General features: G+C 36.0%; 3 protein-coding genes across 3 annotated transcripts; 1 reads left to right on the forward strand and 2 right to left on the reverse strand.

Moving 5' to 3' along the window:
• Positions 1–1,016: 1,016 nt before the first annotated feature.
• Positions 1,017–4,732, reverse strand: LOC8286836 (uncharacterized PE-PGRS family protein PE_PGRS54). The gene is made up of 2 exons (XM_002522705.4): positions 2,192–4,732; positions 1,017–1,551 (listed from the first exon to the last, which is right to left on the reverse strand). Exon 1 carries the CDS (start codon positions 4,508–4,510, stop codon positions 2,402–2,404), a length of 2,109 nt encoding a protein of 702 aa, XP_002522751.1. The 5' UTR covers positions 4,511–4,732; the 3' UTR covers positions 1,017–1,551; positions 2,192–2,401.
• A 5,334-nt stretch (positions 4,733–10,066) lies between these two features.
• On the reverse strand, positions 10,067–12,391 carry LOC125371163. Its single transcript, XM_048379689.1, has 6 exons — positions 11,758–12,391; positions 11,267–11,568; positions 10,870–11,151; positions 10,704–10,795; positions 10,373–10,448; positions 10,067–10,282 (listed from the first exon to the last, which is right to left on the reverse strand). The coding sequence occupies exons 1-6, from the start codon at positions 12,389–12,391 to the stop codon at positions 10,067–10,069; spliced, it is 1,602 nt and encodes a 533-aa protein (XP_048235646.1).
• Positions 12,392–18,415: 6,024 nt separating this feature from the next.
• Positions 18,416–19,425, forward strand: LOC8286835 (vegetative cell wall protein gp1). Its single transcript, XM_015721538.3, has one exon. The coding sequence runs from the start codon at positions 18,586–18,588 to the stop codon at positions 19,303–19,305; it is 720 nt and encodes a 239-aa protein (XP_015577024.1). The 5' UTR covers positions 18,416–18,585; the 3' UTR covers positions 19,306–19,425.
• Positions 19,426–19,678: the final 253 nt, after the last annotated feature.

Raw genomic sequence — 19,678 nt, forward strand, 5'->3', positions numbered from 1 at the left:
CAAAAATAGCAGTGAAGCAAGCAAGGGACCAGGACCAAAATTGCAGTAAAGTGGAAGGATGTTGCATTAGTATCATCAGTACAGTGTAAAACAGGACTCCCCAAAATCCACATATTCCTACAAATAAAATAAGAGTCAACTTGAACAGGAAGATCCACTGCTGCAGGTTCAAGAGCAGCATCAAGTGTCTCTAGAAATCGTATTGAATTATGTGAAAATTTGTGACCTGGGTGGATTTGTGTTTTGTGTATTGTAAACCTCTCATTCTCGCACAGGAAAATTTATATTTCTAAACCCACACAGTGCTGCAGCAGCCTGCATTAGACGAGCATCCCTACTTACAGTACGTCCAAACAAGCAGTCATAGGATTAGGTAATAATCTAACCTAACTAAACATCCAATTCATATCGAAACAGTCATGTTCACAGGCAAATTCGGTTATCCAGATTCACAAAATCCAAAGTCACTGCAGACAGCCAAGCCAAGGTACTTGCATGCAAGAACAAAGCCCTGAAAAGTTCTCCATAACATCAAATATGAGAATATCGAAATTCACAGAAAAATTGACACCTTGACCAGAATTTGTACCGAGAAAAAAATTTCAAGGAGGTCAAAAAGAAAAAGTAAAACCAAGAAAAGGCTGAAAGATTTACACCCGAAACAGAAAATATAGGCCGTTGCAAAGAAATCAAATGTCCCAAACGACAAAATTTTCAAAGCTTTGATCGTCTGGAAGAGCGATTGAAACAGCTCGTTACATTAGTAAAATGCGCAACTTGAAAGCCATGAGCATATGATCATGCAAAAAGAAAAGAAAAAAAAAACAGGTAGCAGAGAATCAAGAATGTGATTGAGAATGGAAGTTATCTAAAAGCCCATCACCATCCACATGGTGGCAAATACATAAGACCTACTTGATAATGACAACCAAATATATGGGGAAAAAACAAATGAAACATAATTTTGTGCAGCACTCAAAGTGAGAAAAAAATATATATGAACATATTTTTCTATATTTACAAAATCCGATCAGCCATATTCATATATACAAAATCGTATTTGTACAAATCTCAGGGCTTAAAAAATCGCCATTGACTAAATGATCAAAGATTCTACAAGCTCTTCACAAAAACTGCATGGCTAATCTGGAGGTGAGCTCAAAACTAAAACAAAGAGGAGCTAAAAGAGATACAATAACTAGCTAATCAGAAAAGGCAGATCAGTAACATCTGCTAATCTAATTCCTCCTATTACATCACATTCAAAACAGTAAGTTCTGTTATAATCTACCACATCCAGACTTCAGCAATTTCAAGCCATTACATAATCCACAACATTGGTCTGAGCAAAGTGTTAATCAACTAAAACATAAATGACATATGAAAACTAATAACTTAAAACCAAAAGTTCCACTTCTACATCAATCGAGGCAAATGGGTAGGTCCCATGTATCGTCTCTCACGTAGAAGATTGAGGTCCTCATCATCTCCAAGAAAAACCTGGAACTCCATCGAACAGCTTTGATTCTCGAGATCATATGCCCCTTTAAGCTACAAGTAAAACAGACCTGTGAGAGACATGCAGACACCAACTCCTAGATAGCTGATATTTGCAGTCAAAAAACATGTTTTATAGAGAAAAAAAAATAATATGAAAAGCAAGAAGAAGAAAAACACTAACCCATTATTAAATTAGAACAAATGCACCATATTAGGCAATAATATTATAAATGTAAAAGGCAGTACACTCGTAACCTTCTCATTTTACAGCAACCACATGGACAAGGGTTCGTACTCAAAATAAAAAAATTTGGTGGGTAAGGAGTGAAAGGTCTTAACATGCAACATGCACCCGAATGAAAGACTTGAGCAACAAAGAAAGTTCAACACATTGCAAATGTTTGACATATCCAATTTATAGATGCAGTTCAAAGTAACGAGCATTAAAAACTTTTACAAGTATCATACACGAGAAGAAATTGTTGACAGTGTAAACTACAATCATGCAAAGAAATCACAAGGCACAGCCTCTAGTTACCAATTCAAATGATGCATAAACTATGAGTCATGTAGATAACAAGAAAAATGGACTTCAAAGAAGATCACTAAATCCTGAACTACATGCACAACTATGCATGTGTTTGAGTTTTTGCACATCAACAACATCCAGATACGCAAGGAATCGACTTACTCTTTTTTGCATGATAATGAGACCATACTGCCATGTGCAGAAGCATACAAAATAACTTCAGACAATGAACTGAGAACTGCTATTCAGGAAATGAAGTACCCAAGAACACCTCTTGTAAGAATCCAAATAAGTTTGATGACCCAAAGCTTTCTTACTTTTTGATATTTGCTTCTAATGAGAAGTTTCCACATGAATTATCATTTTACTAGGTTACTCAGATGTAAGCCGTCGTCTCTTCCCATAATCAGCATCCCTAGATCTTGAACGCTCCTGTGATAATCTTGATTTAGTGTGAGTCCTTGATGACCTACCCCTGTCCCAATCATCATCATGCTCTACTTCACGGTCCCTATACCTATGATTATCAGCATATCTATCACGGTCTTCCCTGTAACGATCATGATCTCGGTCCCTATCACGATCCCTTTCTCGTTCTCGCTCACGATCTCGAGAGCGTTCCCTATCCCTCTCACGCTCCCTATCCCTTTCTCTACCAACATCTCTGTCTTCGCGGTGCCTTCTCTCTGGCCAGTCATGATCGTGACCACCCATATCTTTTTCTCTAGGCATATCTCTGTCATATCCAGCTTCCCTATCATCACGATACCTTCTATCAGAAGATCCGGACCAGTCTCTCTCTGAAGCTCTATCTTTCTCCTTCATTGTGTTCTGCCAACCTCCTCTATCGTGACTAACCTCACCATATTGATGATCAGATGCAGCTTCCTCACCATAACTAGACTCGCCAGCTCTCCCACCACCGTGATCTTCAACTCCCCATCCACCCATACTAGGATCCGACCACATTCCCATATTCGGCCCATCAACACCAGTAGTCGGCATCATTCCCATTCCATTCATTGGCATTCCTCTTCCAAAAAATGCAGGATTCACATGAGGAGCTACTCCAGGCAATCCCACGCCACCAACAGGTGGAAAGGAAGATAATATCCCTGAAAATGGGGGTGTAGGGGCCCCAGGAAAGCCCCCATAACTCCCCATTCTCCCCATAGGTGCACCAAATGCCGGATCAAAACCCTGCCCCATCATTGAATTGGGGTGCAACAAAGGCGGGGTAGCACCAAGGCCTTGGCCAAACCCATTTCCAGCATTCCCCATGATACCTCTCCCACCCATCCCACCACCAGCCCTATTCCTCATTGGACCAACCGGCCCTCTACCGCCCATCCCTTGCCCATTCCCTCTACCCCAATTACCTCTCCCATATCCTCTATTTCCATCCCCACCTTGATAATTCCCACCAGTTGCAATAGCACTCCCAGTGGCACCACCAGCAGCAGCACCTGCAGCAGCATTCTTTCCAGCGTCGTTATTCCCCCTTCTTGCCTGTGAAAGCGAAGCCTGAGCCATCTGCTGATTTCTATTAGCTTGAGCCTCACCCATCCTCTTCACACTATAAGGAGTTGCGAAAGCCACAACACACGGCCTTCCATTGAATAAATGTCCATTCATCCCTTCTTTACAAGCAGCAGCAGCTGCAGGGTCAAAAAACTCAACTTGACAGTACCCTTTTGACTTTCCACTCGCCTTCTCATCAAAAAACTTAACCTCCTTAACAACACCATACTTACACAGCTCAGCTTCTAGCTCTGCATCCGTTGTCCACCAATGCAATTCCCCCACAAACAATATAGTCCCGCTCCCACCTCCACCGCTGCTGCTACCGTTACCAACCATATTGTTATAACTTCCTCCATTGACATTGACATTCCTTACCATATTACTCTCATTCACTGCATTTCCCGTACTAACAACTTGAGATTGCTGGCTAATAACATTCCCTTGAACAACACTTACACTGCTGTTGTTGTTATTGTTAACATTACTATTACTATGATTACTATTATTACTTTTGATATTAATATTACCAGTCTGCTCCTCAATCTCGCTAACTTTACTAGAACTTTGCCCTAATTCAACCCTGAGCCCCCCACCACCACCACCACACCCACTGGTGGGACCCACTTTCTGCACCATATCATAACCAGAAGAAACCCTAGAAACACTAGTTTCTCCTGCAGTAGCACCGAGGTTCTGTGCAACAACAGCAGGTGATTCAATCTTTTTCTCATAATTAGTAACATTATTATTATTGTTGGTATTTTCTTGATTTTGTAACCCTAAATCATCGTTTTTTCTAAGAGATTGCAAGAAACCCTCACCGACATTGACATCGTTGTAAAGATCCTCGTAATCATCATCTTCTTCTTCGCCTAAAAACCCCTCATCAGCAACGGCTGAGATTGCTTCGTTACGTTGAAAGTGCTCCATCTGATCCTCTCCTTCTCCTCCTTCCATTGCCTTTATGGTTTTTTAGGGTTTGGTGTAGATAAGGTACGATGTCGTAATAGCAATGGAGAGATCTCACCTGTAAAATAATATGGAGAGAGAGAGAGAGAAACCCTAATCTGGAAAGTTGTGAGTGATTGGGAAATTTCTAGTGTCTCTTCTATTGGCTAACCTGCGCTTGGGTGCTTCATGCGCCTTTCGTTTTTTCGGATTAAAACCCTCCAAGCGTTGTGGTTATGGTTATGGTTACGGTTAGGGGTAAATACATTCCGTTAATTAAACCGTTGACTAGTTTTATGAATTTAAGTGTTTGTTTTAGATTTTCTTTAATTATATTATTTTTAAAATTAAACTGTTTATACTATATCTAAAACAACTAGTCGCTTATCCATACGTTGTATGGCTGTTATTATTATTTTAATTATAAAATTAAGTTGATAGATATAATTTAATAATTTTTTAATATTAATATTAATTTATAATATTTTAAAAAATAAAAATATCTTATTTGATTTTCTAAAATTTTAAAAATTTTATTAGTGCAATAATATTGAAATTATATTTAAAATATTTATTAACTAGTTTTAATATAATATAAATTAATATTATTAAAATAATTTATATTAGTATTTTTTTAAAAGTAAAAATTTATAATATAATTAAAAAATTAATTTATAATTGAATATAATATTAAAAATTTAAGATAATATATTATTTTCTAGTATTAAAAGTGTTATTTAATTAGAAAATTAATTTATTAATTAATATAATATTAAAATATAATTAATATGTTATTTTTTTAAGATAGAATTAGTATCACTATCTGATTAGAAAATTATTTATTAGTTAATACAATATTAAAATATAATTAATATGTTATTTTTTAGAATTAGAGTCAGTATTTAATTAGGAATGTAATTGATTAATCAATAAATTGATAAAAAAAACTATAAAATTTGAATATCATATGTCAAAAATAAGTACACATGTCAAAATAAATAAGTATACATGTCAAGACATAAAACAATTAAGTAAAAGCTCCATTTAGATTCAGAATTCTTCAAGTAGGAAGATAATTGGTCATCACTCTCCACTTCTTGAAAAACTCTTTATTTCTTAAAATAACAATGAAAATCAAGACTAAATGATTATTAAGAACTGTGGAGAATTATAGAATGGTTGGCATGTATAGATGGGAGATGTAGTAAAGAGTAGATAAGAGAAAACTCTCATTCTCTTTTTAGAACTAGGTTTACATATACATATATATATATATAAAAGTTCTCCTCTAAATAAGTCTATCTAAAGATAATATACCCAATATAAGTCTATATAATATATAAGACTATAGGTACATTTATCTCTACCAAATATTATCTTACAGTAATCCTTAATATAAACTCTAATAATAATACAAAATGATTAAAATGCTTCCTTTGGGTGTCACGATCCGATCTGTGGGTCTTGACCGGCACTGAGGACTGGGTAGGCTAAAGTCTACCAAATCCCGTAATAAGCCTGATTATACACTAACTCAATCAAATTAAAATTCAAACTCAATCCAAAGCACTGATTTACAATTAACCTTAACCATCAAATTCTACATATTTAATTCGGTCTGCCAGCATAATTAGGCAAGACCTGAATTTACATAAAATTACAAACTGATAAGTCTAAAATTTTTACTGCCGAGAATCTAGAATTTTAAAAGTCAACATACTAATGAAATCAGTTACATCTAACCCGAAGATGAAAGAGTGGCGCTGTTAGAGAAAAGAACTCTAGAAAATTAACCACACTTGAAAAATAGTGAAATTGAGACTGTCAGTCTCGAGAGTGAGTTAAAATCATATAAACCAAAACGAATATAAATACTTCAATAAAATATTTATTTAATTAAGATAAAATACGTGTCATGCTATGCTTCTGTAAAATAAAATAAATTTTATTTCATACTACGGGACGGAGTACCTCAGTAGAACCCTAGCTCCAATACTAACAGTCTCAACTCTCTCATTCCAATATAACTGGCGCCCAGAGAGCGAAGCTTGACCAGGGTCCTTAAATCCAGTTCGGTCACTTAATTATTACTAACAGTCTTAGCCTTTCGGCTCTCTTACTCCAATAAGACTGGTGCCTAGAGAGCGAAGCTCGACCAGGGTCCTTAAGTCCAGTCTGGTCACTTAAGTTTTCAAATAAGTCGGCGCCCAAAGAGCAATGCTCGATTAGGGCAAGTCCTAAATTTACCTTTTTAAATTAACCATTTTTACTATCTATCTCAGATTCCCACCGATGCGCATGCGGTCCTGATACAACCCATCAGATGGCATTGTTCTATTGTCGTCCCATCCCGAGTCAACACGCAATCAATAAAATTATAATGCAGAAAATAAAACATATATAAATAGTAAATAAATAAATAATTAAAATATTAAATCATGTAATCAAAACTATTTCGTAAAATCTTGGCATGACACATGTAAACAGACATGTGACTTTAACTCACTGCTCTGACGACCTCCTAGCTCTACTCCGATGCCTCGAGTGGAGCGAGCCGAACTGACGGATTATCTAATCACGAAAAACAATTCAATCAATAACATTAAAACATTTGACAATTAATCCTATGTCTAGACTCCTAGGACTAACTGTCTAAAAATTTCAACTCGGGTAAATTCTACCGAAAATTTGGCAGAACCTCCCCTAAACACGGACATCTATCCCCGAATAACGGGTCCAGGACCTGCCAGAAAAAATTCTAAATATTTCAACCATTTGTTTAACGGGAGTCGGGTCACCAGGACTTTATTATTTTTTTCAATTTCGCCACACAACACAAAACACGATTATTGGTAGAAAGACCGACAAATATTATTTTAACTAATAATCCTCATAATATTTTTCTAATGCTCAAAATAATAATTAATCACATAATTCTTCTCAACAAACTCTAAAATTATCGGGCTAGAGAATTACTGAGACGCTTGATTACTCGGTCGACTCGCCTCCAGCCACCGGAGTCCGATCAACAATTCGAACACGCTTACGAACTCGAGACAATGCGTTGATGACGATCCCAGCTTCTAGTCTATCGATCCGACCCCTGATCATCCAGAGAGATTTATAGACAATCTCGACCGTCGATTTTCAAATGGAGTTCGATCGCTGCGAAACCGGTGCCATTGGAAAGCTTAAGCTCATGAGAGTCCGAATATGCCCTCCAATCGGCCATAACTCGACGGAACTCACTGGAAAAGCCCAAAAACTCCTGATGCCTCCACTTTCTCTCTCCACCGTAAACTTTCAACTCCGGTCGCCAAAAGCATCACCACCGCTGTTAAGAACCTCCAAGGATTAAAACCACGAACCCTAATGATTATGAACCCGTGAATTACTATCTTAGAAACCCAAGAACAAATTGAGTTTCAAAACCCAAGAACCGCTTAAATCAGATTGCAAGGTATGGTTGATCAAGATCATAACCTAAAGAAAACTAAGTTCTTTAAACCCTAACCCTTAACACACTACAAGGATAGATCAATTCCTTGATAAGTGGTTTATGCATTCAACAAGAATTCAAGCAAATATTCAAAGGAAACAACTACTATAATTTTAATCAAAATTTGAATCCCCAGACACACCTTAAGGGGCGTTTTTATAGCCACCTCATATAAGAAACCCTAGTAAGACTATTAAACCTAGCCGCCACATAAGAAAAATAGGCAATAACATTGTTCTGAACTTAAATAAGAGATTTCAGCCCAAATATTAGCCCACATTAGTCTTCATGTATTTGGACTTGCAAAACATTAAATAAAGCCCATTCAGATGTGTCTTTACTTGGGCCTATCCTAGCATGACCAATTGAGCTTCCTTGACTAGCCCAATCTTGCATATAGCCAATTAAGGCTTCTTGTAGCTTCTTGGACCTTGACCTTGTAATTGGGCCTTGTAGCATGCTCAATGGATCCTTAGCTTTATCTTTAATTTTCTTGTTGTCCTCTCCATCAAGTCCATCTTTAAGCTTGGCCATGTCCATATCATTCCCTCCTTCTTTAGGATGATTCGTCCTTGAATCAAGTTCATCGCCTACATCGAAAGGACTCAAATCAGCAACATTAAATGTACCACTCACATTATACTCACCTTTCAAATCAATCTTGTAGGCATTGTCATTGATCCTCTCAAGGACTTGAAATGGACCATCACCCCTCGGACTTAATTTAGACTTTCTTTGATTTGGGAACCTTTCCTTTCGAAAATGCACCTAAACCCAATCTCCAGGTTGGAATACCATTGGCAATCGTCCTTTATTAACCCTCTCGGCCATTTTTGTATTTTGCTTCTCAATTCTCTCTTTAACTTGTTTGTGTAGCTTTTTAACCAAATCTGCCTTAGAAGAACCTTCAACATTAACAAGCTTGTTAAGAGGCAAAAGAATCAAATCAATAGGAGTTAAAAGATTAAAGCCATATACAATTTCAAATGGTGAAGTGTGTGTAGTGCTATGAACAGCTCTATTATATGCAAATTCAACATATGGCAACAAATCCTCCCAAGATTTTAAATTCCTAGAAATCAAAGCACGAAGCAATTGAACCAAGGTCCTATTCACAACTTCGGTTTGTCCATCTGTCTGTGGATGACAAGTAGTAGAAAAAAGCAATTTAGTTCCTAACTTACCCCATAGCACACGCCAAAAATGACTTAGAAATTTAACATCTCTATCACTAATAATGGTCCTAGGTACTCCATGCAAACGCACAACTTCCCTAAGAAATAAATCAGCAATATGGACAGCATCATCACTTTTATGGCAAGGGATAAAGTGAGTCATTTTAGTAAACCTATCCACAACAACAAATATACTATCTCTACCTTTCCTAGATCTCGGCAAACCAAGTACAAAGTCCATAGACAAATCTGTCCAAGGAACATCAGGAATAGGTAAAGGTGAATATAACCCATGGGGTTGCAATTTGGACTTAGCTTTCAAACACACAATGCATTGACCATAAATTTTATGCACATCACGTTTCATGCATGGCCAATAAAAATGCTCAATCAGAATATCATAAGTCTTTTGCACCCCAAAATGACCCATTAAACCGCCCCCATGTGCTTCCCTAACCAATACAGCCTGTAAAGAACAATTAGGAATACAAAGGCGATTCTTCTTGAAAAGAAACCCCTCAAACACATAAAAATCAGCAGAAACAACCCCATTAGCACAAGTTGTAAACATGCCACTGAAATCATTATCACTCACATACAACTCTTTTATGAACTCAAAGCCCAACAATTTAGAATCAAGAGTAGTAAGTAAAGCATACCTGCAAGATAGTGCATCAGCAACCACATTCTCCTTACCTTTCTTGTATGTGATCACATATGGGAATGTCTCAATGAACTCCATCCACTTAGCATGTCTTCGGTTCAGTTTGTCTTGCCCCTTAAGATGCTTCAAAATCTCACGATCTGTGTGGATGACAAATTCTTTGGGCCATAAATAGTGTTGCCATGTTTGCAAGGCCCGAACCAAAGCATAGAGTTCTTTGTTATAGGTCAAGGGTACGCTCCATTTAGTTTTTCACTAAAATAGCATATAGGTCTGCCCTCTTGCATCGAAACAGCCCCAGTCCCAATGCCACTAGCATCACACTCAATCTCAAAGGTTTTGTCAAAGTTAGGTAAAACCAACAAAGGAGCAACACACAACTTATCTTTAAGCATATTAAAAGCATGTTCTTGTGCATCACCCCAAGTAAACCCAACATTTTTCTTGACAATTTCATTCAAAGGTGCAGCTATACTACTAAAGTCCTTAATGAACCTCCTATAGAAACTAGCCAAGCCATGAAAACTCCTAACTTGGCTAATGTTTTTAGGTGTTGGCCACTCCCTAATTGCTTCCACTTTCTCCACATCAACCTCGGGCCCCTTTGAACTAACAACAAAAATAAGGAAATTAACTTTATCCATGCAAAAAATATACTTTTTCAAATTGGCATACAATTTTTCTACCCTAAGAATGTCTAGAACCCTACGCACATGCTTGACATGATCATCAATGGACTTGGAATAAACTAAGATATCATCAAAATACACAACCATAAATTTACCAAGACACTCACACAAGACATGGTTCATCAACCTCATAAAAGTACTAGATGCATGTGTAAGCCCAAACGGCATAACTAACCACTTATAAAGACCATACTTAGTCTTAAAAGCCGTTTTCCACTCATCACCAGTTTTCATGCGAATTTGATAATAACTAGAACGCAAATCAATCTAGTAAACAAACATGCACCATGCAACTCATCAAGCATATCATCTAACTTAGGAATGGGATGACAATACTTTACCGTTATTTTATTGATTGCACGACAGTCTACACACATTCTCCATGTGCCATCCTTTTTTGGAACCAAAATCACTGGAACCGCACAAGGACTTAAGCTCTCACGCACATACCCTTTTGACATCAGTTCTTCCACTTGCCTTTGAAGCTCCTTTATCTCCTCTGGATTACTTCTATAGGCTGGTCTATTTGGTATGGAAGCCCTAGGTATGAAGTCTATTTGATGTTCTATCTCTCTTTGAGGAGGTAATCCACTTGGCATTTCCTCGGGAAAGGCATCGAAATTCTAAAAGATTAGCAAACACACTCGCGAAGGAAAGATCAAGTTCAGTAGTGTTCAAATATACATCTTTATAAGTAACAACAAATAACATCTGACTTGAATGAAATGCATGCCTAACTTCACTTTCCCTAGCCAAAAAACTACCCTTTGCCTTTGTTTTCTCTTTAGGCTGAATCTCACCATTTGGGTTTTCATGCTCCTTTTTGTTATTTTTAGCCTCACGCCTCTCTCTTTCCAACTTACATTGGTCATCATACACTTCCTTAGGAGAAAGAGGTGTCAAAGTAACTTTTCTCCCATCCTTCACAAATGAGTACCTATTTAGAAAGCCATCATGGAAGGCCCTTGTATCAAATTCCCATGGCCTACCTAACAAGATATGGCCAACATGCATTGGCACTACATCACATAGCGCCTCATCTGAATATCTACCAATTATGAAAGGTACAACAACTTACTTATTCACTTTCATCTCACCATAATTATTTAACCATAATAATTTATAAGGTCTAGGATGTGGAATTAGATTTAAACCCAATTTTTTAACCATTAAAGTGCTAGCAACATTTGTACAACTACCACCATCAATAATAACAAGACAAGTCTTACCTTGTACATGGCATCTTGTGTGAAAAATGTTGTCTCTTTGCTGCTCCAATGTATCATCTTCCTTCATTTGAACACTTAGTGTGCGCCTAGCCACTAAGAGCTCACCTCCCATAGGACCCTCAATGCAATCATCGCTGCCGTCTTCCAATTGTGGTATCTCATCATCATTATCACTCTCTTCACTTGCTGTTTCAATCTCCCCATGGTCTCTAGCCACCATTGCCCGCTTGTTTGGACATTGTGAAGCAATATGGCCACGCCCCAAGCATTTGAAACACTTGATGTTTTTATTCTTTTCTTTGTTAATTTCGGGTTTAGATGTGTCTTTGTTGCCTGAAATGCTTTTCCCTTTGTTGTCATTGGGAATAACCTTATCATCACCTTTCTTACCTCCTTTCCAAGAATTAGACCAATGTGGCCTCCCACTCGAAGTGCCCTTATATTCAAACCTTGTTGTCCCTCTAGGTTTTAGTTGCTTTTCCACCTTAATTGCAAGGTGAACTAACTCCTCAAGCTCCATATAATATTGCAACTCTACCCTATCAGCAATCTCCTTATTAAGCCCACCAATGAATCGTGCCATGGTAGCTTCTCTATCCTCATCCAAATCAGCCCTAGTCATGAGTATTTCCATCTCCTTTTAATAATCCTCAACACTCCTTGTACCTTGCCGCAAAGATTGGAGTCTTTGATGTAACTCCCTATGGTAATGTCTGGGTACAAAACGCCTTCTCATGATAGTTTTGAGTGCAATCCAACTACCAATAGGCTCTTCCATGTTCTTCCTCCTACTAACCACCAACTGATCCCACCAAACTATAGCGTAGTCACTAAATTGGGTAACCACCAATTTCACCTTTTTCTCCTCTGAAAAGTTATGGCAATCAAAGATAAGGTCAACTCGCCTTTCCCACTCCAAATATGCCTCCGGATCAGTTTTCCCCAAGAAGGTAGGAATACTAAGTTTGATACTACCCAAGTTCTTATCAACATCATCATAGTTCCCATAACCACCAAACTCACCACCAAAGTGTCCTCTACCTCTACCAAGATTTTGGTATCTCCTAGCTCCTCTACCCATGCATCTACCAACCCCACCATAGGCTGCATTATCATACTCCTCAAAACCCTCATCAAAGTCATCCTCATTCACCCCAATTGGCTGCCCATGATTGCCTTGCACATTCCCCCCTTCATTAAGCCTATTTCCCAGACCTCGGGCAAGTGCATTAATTTGGTCCATAATGGCTTGTTGATTGTTTGTCATTTCCCTTCGTTAGGCTGCCATGTCAAGTTGCAACCTCTCCATTTGCTCATTCATATTTTTTATGCTTCGTTGCACCCTCTCATTTTCATGCATTTGTGTTGCAGGTATGCTGGCAGTTGGCACATTATTACCTCCACTAGAACCACTTGACATGCTGCAATAAAAGTTAGTATGCAATAAAAAAATCAAAGGAAATTAAGGACCTCAACAACACTCCCTCATGTGTTTACTCTCAAATAAATAGGGATGGTCACTCGTGTTTCGCACAATCAAGAATGATCACACAAGGCTGAAAACTCACACCACTCAACTTGTTTTCAAGGATTCTTATGTGAATCAATAACCACACATCAAGTTATTTCACTATGCTTGCAATGCACCAAGAATTATGATCTAAAAAGCTTAGTTGAGGCAAAACGCAAAAGTCAAGAAAATTAAACAAATAGTCACGCTTTCAATAAAATTAGGACTACAAACAAGCGAAAACTTCAAACGGATGCAAATGACATATGAAGAAACAATCTAGATGTAAGAAACAAGAAAGATGCAGTTCAGCTTGAAATAGGAAAAGAAGGAACAGTAACAAAAACAAGTGTTTAATGAATCAAGAACAATGAAAAACTCAAAAAGAAGCAATGGGCATGTAAAAGGAACGAAAATAAGGTGAAAGAAACAAGAAATTAAGTTCAAGAACCAAGTAATCAAGTTTCAACCCGAATGGAAAATTTCTAACCAAACAGCATTGGAAACAAGATTTTAAAGCTCAAGAATGAATTAAGACTTCAATTTGATGTATAAGACATGTAAGGAACAGATTTAGGAAGCAAAAATCACAAGGAAGGTTGATCAAGAAAGAATGTTACCTCTTTATACTTTAAATGTGTCAAATCTGCCCAAACTCAAAAGACACACAAAGAAGGGAATACATGAAGGACAAAAACGAATTTAGAGCTGAATTAATTCAAATAGGATGGTATGTATAGGGCTCAGGTCATTGGAATTTAATGTCCCTTTGAATCTTCCCAAACAGCCACCTAATCCTTATTTGTGTAGGATTGTGAAAATCTCCCTAATTTCCTCTTAATTTTAGGAAACTTTTAAGACCAGCTGTAATAGGAACCTTTTAACAACCCTAATATCTATATAATCACTCCAAGAACAATGATTTCAACACCAAACACGTTTTTCCACTAACGAAGACAATCAAACCAATCAGACCTATTCCTTTTTTTTTTGCTAATTCAGATTTGATTTTTTTTTAATCAGAATCAAAACTACAAGAACTAAACAATGTAGATTTCAAGAATACCAAGAATACTTCAAGAACAATATCAAGAACTCAAGGAAAACAAACAATAACTTAAAGAAAAGGGATAAATAACATGATTTAAGAGCCAAAGCTCTGATACCAAATGTTAAGAACCTCCAAAGATTAGAACCACGAACCCTAATGATTATGAACCCGTGAATTACTATTTTAGAAACCCAAGAACAAATTGAGTTTCAAAACCCAAGAACCGCTTAAATCAGATTGCAAGGTATGGTTGATCAAGATCAGAACCTAAAGAAAACTAAGTTCTTTAAACCCTAACCCTTAACACGCCACAAGGATAAATCAATTCCTTGATAAGTGGTTTATGCATTCAACAAGAATTCAAGAATTCAAGCAAATATGCAAAGGAAACAACTACTATAATTTTAATCAAAATTCGAATCCCCAGACACACCTTAAGAGGCGTTTTTATAGCCACCTCACATAAGAAACCCTAGTAAGACTATTAAACCTAGCCGCCACATAAGAAAAATAGGCAATAACATTGTTCTGAACTTAAATAAGAGATTTCAACCCAAATATTAGCCCACATTAGTCTTCATATATTTGGACTTGCAAAACATTAAAAAAAGCCCATTCAGATGTATCTTTACTTGGGCCTATCCTAGCATGACCAATTGAGCTTCCTTGACTAGCCCAATCTTGCATATAGCCAATTAAGGCTTCTTGTAGCTTCTTGGACCTTAACCTTGTAATTGGGCCTTGTAGCATGCTCAATGGATCCTTAGCTTTATCTTTGGTTTTCTTGTTGTCCTCTCCATCAAGTCCATCTTTAAGCTTGGCCATGTCCATATCAACCGCCGTCGAAATGATGCTCTGACCAAGGGGAGTCGATCGCCACGGAAATCTCCTACTGAAATTTATTTTTCGCTCATTATCGCTGTTGCCGCATCGCCAACATGCTCATTGTCCTTGGCCGCCTGCCACTTTCAGGCCACTGTAATCAAGGTCCTCCCTCTTCCTCTCTTCTCCTTCTTCCCCGATTCTCCTTTCTTTCTTTCTTTCTTTCTTTCTTTCTTTTCCTTTCTTATCGACATTTGGTTCATTAACTTTTTTTCTTTACCATTTAGTCCCTCAACTTCTTTAATTACTAACAATTTCGTCCTACAAAATTTCTTATGAACCCTCCAACTTTTCTTTAGCTTTTCAATTAAGCCCCTAACCATTTAATTTGGGCCAAATTAAAATTATTGAAAATATGGAATTACTTATTTACGCTTGCTTTTAAATGCAAAATTACCAAAATACCCTTACCGACACACTTAATTATAAAAATACCAACCACACAATTTTTTTCATTAAAACTCCATATATTAAAAAAATTATATTTTTAACCCTTATTTCAAATTAATTACCAATTTAGTCTTAACACTTATTTAACTTAATTAATCAATTTGCTAACTGTTTTCCAATTAAAATCAACACCATTTGCTAATTAAAATTTATCATTCCCCAATAAATTCTTTATAAAAATATTATTTACTATTCCTTTCATGACTTTCAAATATAGAAATTAATTCATGTATTCATATTGAGAAAAAATTAAATGACAAAAAATATAATCTATTTTTCAAAGATTTTACTTAATTAATTTCTTAAAAATCAGAGTAATCAAATACAGAAAATACCATCTTATTTTGTCTAGCATTAAATTTCTATTTAAATCATCCCAATTAAATTAAATAAAAATAAAATAAAATAAATTTAAATAAAACTCATTATTAATTATTAATTATATTATTATTATTAAAAGAAAAAAAATTCGGGTATTACATTGGGCCTTGTATAATTCGACTAGCACAACAAATAATAAGTTCACACTCTTAATTTGGGTCTTGACACGAACATGTCCAATTAAACTCTTTTTTTTTTTTGAAGATTTAGCTTCATATGTTTTCTGTTTTGGTTAATATTACATGGAATTAGATAATGAAGCTTAAGTGAGGTAAAAACCACATATTTTTATCATATTATAAAAAATATATCACTAAAGCACTAAAATATCCTAAATATATATACATAATTTGGAACTATCACTAAGCTAAATATTTACATATTAAATTTGAATTATCTGATATTGCTTTTTTTTTAAAAGTATATTTGGAGTTTCTATAACTCCACGGCCAAACAACCAAAAGGCGCTTCATGTGATTAGTTCCAATTCTTTACATATATGTTATCAACTATTCCCCGCTCCATTTTGATGTGCAACTCGATTCATTCATGTATCTCCGTACCTTAGAGTGCTGCCATCCTAGAAGCATGCCAGAAGCCGCTTCTTGTCCAGGCATTCTATCTTTGCCTCAGCATTCACTTCCCGCCCTCGTCGGACCGCTCTCTAGGTCAGGCTGTTACATTTAAAATTCCATCATTTCTAATAGTTTTAATGATTCTTCAAAAGGGATTCAATGAGATTGATATCTTAGTTTCCACTGAAAGTAGCTGCATGATAGAATCAAAATACGAAGGTCAAATACTCTTAACAATCTTAACTTTACAATTTCAAGTATTCAATTAGAGTTTGAGAATGAGTAATAAGAGTTTATCTTATATTTCTAGTGGAATTTTTATATTGCCATAATCTGATCAAAAATATATTATTGAATAAGTATACACAATTTGTCTATATTTTTTATATAAATACTCTATTAAAATAAAAAAAAAGGATAAACAACCCATATTATTAGAAGAATCTTTCCTAAAATAGCAGATAATGGTGAACTGGAATTTTTTGTGATTAGTTTAATAAATATTTTGTTTTATGATTCACATTCTGAATTGGATTCATATATGCAAGTCGGTAAGCAAATTGGATGAAGTGAGCTTTGAACTAGGGGCTTATAAAACTGATCCATAATAGCTCAAAAATAGTCAGCATCGTACATTGAGAAATGATTATATCAAAAATTTGATGTCAATTGCATGCAATAACTTGGTATTAGTATATGCAGAATATTGTCCTAATTATATTTATAAAATTAAAATTCTCTTTTATTCAAGTTGAATATAATAAATTATATATTTAATTTGAAATCGAGTGGTTGAGATTTTATTAGAAATTTAAATTTAGTATTTAAGTAATAATTTTTAAAAAATAATAAATGTTAATAATTTATTTTAAATGAATAGGGAGATTGTATAACTGGATTTTGATTTATCAACAATTTAATGTACTTTCTCTAATTTTAATTCAGATATTTCAAGAAGGTTGGAATTGAGCATCGAACTGGTCCATCTAGATAGAAATTCATTTTCTTTTTCTTGTGAAATAATAAGAAAAATAAACAAGAAACAAACACATATATAGCAGCTAAAACATAATATAACTAGAAACCCGGTGATATACGGTACTACACTTTGAGAAAAATAAAGGTATTATTATTATTATTATTATAGAATTGTGTAGTTTTTATTTTAATGAATCTTATTTTTATAATAATAATATTAATAATAATAAGTGGATTAATCATAAAAACAAACAGAAGAAGAAGGAGAAGAAATGCAAGAGTAGGCCTACATTTTGGCAAAGGCGTCCACTAGCAAAAAGATTAAATAAAATGGAGGGAGCTTTGGAGTGACAAAGCACACACATGACCCATTTTAAAAAGATTACAAAAAAACGTTCTTCTTTCTTTTATTTCTACAGAATTTAACTGAATAAATATTTGAAGTCCTTTACATTATCATTCTTTAATATTAATTTTAAGGGTGAAGAAGGAGTAAAAGTGAGCTTAAGATAAGCTAATAAATATTTCTTCTTTTTAAAAAGAAGATAAAGTAAAATACAGATATTAAATTAATCAAATCTTATGTATGTGAGAGGTAAAGCATAGAGTATTAATATTAAAACCCTAAAACTATCATGTGATGAAAGAATATATAAATAAACAATAATATTGTAATTTAAAGCCTGAACCAATATCTTAATTTTCAGTATTCTTTTATCTTCAAATCAGACAGACAAGAAGGAGTCAGACCAGTCACGTCCTTCCAAGTAACGGCTACTTAACCCTCTGTAGCCGTCGCAAACCAGCCCCACCTCACACACACACCATCAATTCCAACGGTCACATTTTCTCATTTCCTCTCTTTTATTGCCCAAAAACCTCCGTGCCTCTCTATTTATCATCTCTCCCTCTTCCATTCTCCTTCCACTCCACCGTCATTTGTGAAAACCAGAACAGCAATTTACACTTTCTTCTGCTGCATTGTTTCCGTCAAATTCAAAATGATGATCCATCGAAGAAGCAATGTTGTTTTTGCTGTTATTGCTTTAACCATTTCTACTTCTTTCATTGTACAAGCATCCAATGCCCCTGCACCTTCTCCATCATCGACAGCAACGAAATCGCCGCCGCCACTTTCTGCTTCTTCTCCTACTAAATCTCCAACGTCTTCTCCTCCACCAAGTTCTGCTCCATTAACATCTCCACCCACCAGTTCTCCATTGACATCACCATCGAGATCACCCACACAATCTCCCACTTCATCAATCACTCCCGCAACGCCGCCACCCACTGCCACTGCCCCATCTCCATCAATCACTCCTACAACACCACCACCCACTGCCACTGCCCCATCTCCAAGTGGGTCCCCCCCGGTTCTACCCCCAGCTTCCCTCCCGCCCTCTGTTTCTTCCGCTCCTGCGATCGCTCCTATTTTGGGTCCCGTTTCCAGCCCGCCCATTCCGGAACCTCCGGTTACTGCTACTTCACCGGAGATTCCGCCTAGTATTCCTTCCAGTTCAGCAACTCCAACAGATGCTCCTATGGTTTTCCCTTCTACTAGCAGTCCCCCTAGCCCTACTCCGGCGAGTTTGTCACCGGAAACTGCTGAAAGTCCGGTTAATGATGATTCGGGCACTGGATCTCTGTATGATAGTCGGGTCATTTTGAGCGGGTTGTTGGGTATTGGGATTGGTAATTTAGTTTTTTCTTTTCTTTTTTAATTATTGTTATTTAACATTCCACATTGGCATTGCTCATATTTATTTGTAATATTTTTCTTTTTCTTTTGGGTTATGGGTTATTACTTATTATTAACCTCACTGTTCTCTTTCTTTCTTTTATTTTTTTTTTATTTTTTTTTTCTTGAATGATAATTCATTTATTATGCTCTCAAAAGAAGATTTAGCTTATTACTCTTTATTATGATGTTTTAATTTAGTGATAAAAGTAAAAATCACTCAAAAAGATTAGCGTTAGAATTTTAATTTTATCAGAGATATAATTAATCTTATATTAGTTGTTAGTCTTAAATGAATATAAAGAGTGCCATTATTCAGACAGAAGGCCGTCTGGACAAGAGGATGTCCCATGCCA

The sequence above is a fragment of the Ricinus communis genome, chromosome 9, assembly GCF_019578655.1.
Source record: "Ricinus communis isolate WT05 ecotype wild-type chromosome 9, ASM1957865v1, whole genome shotgun sequence".
Taxonomy (NCBI): domain Eukaryota; kingdom Viridiplantae; phylum Streptophyta; class Magnoliopsida; order Malpighiales; family Euphorbiaceae; genus Ricinus; species Ricinus communis.

Bases quoted from the DNA above. Each gene is read 5' to 3' on its own strand.
- LOC8286836 (XM_002522705.4), bottom strand. From the start codon at position 4,510: ATGGAAGGAGGAGAAGGAGAGGATCAGATGGAGCACTTTCAACGTAAC.
- LOC8286835 (XM_015721538.3), top strand. From the start codon at position 18,586: ATGATGATCCATCGAAGAAGCAATGTTGTTTTTGCTGTTATTGCTTTA.
- LOC125371163 (XM_048379689.1), bottom strand. From the start codon at position 12,391: ATGGAAATACTCATGACTAGGGCTGATTTGGATGAGGATAGAGAAGCT. The intron at 11,569-11,757 runs GTAAGACTTGTC...GTAGATATTCAG, and splicing joins CACAAGATGCCATGTACAAG to ATGAGGCGCTATGTGATGTA. The intron at 10,796-10,869 runs GTAAAGTATTGT...TTTGTTTACTAG, and splicing joins GTGCAATCAATAAAATAACG to ATTGATTTGCGTTCTAGTTA.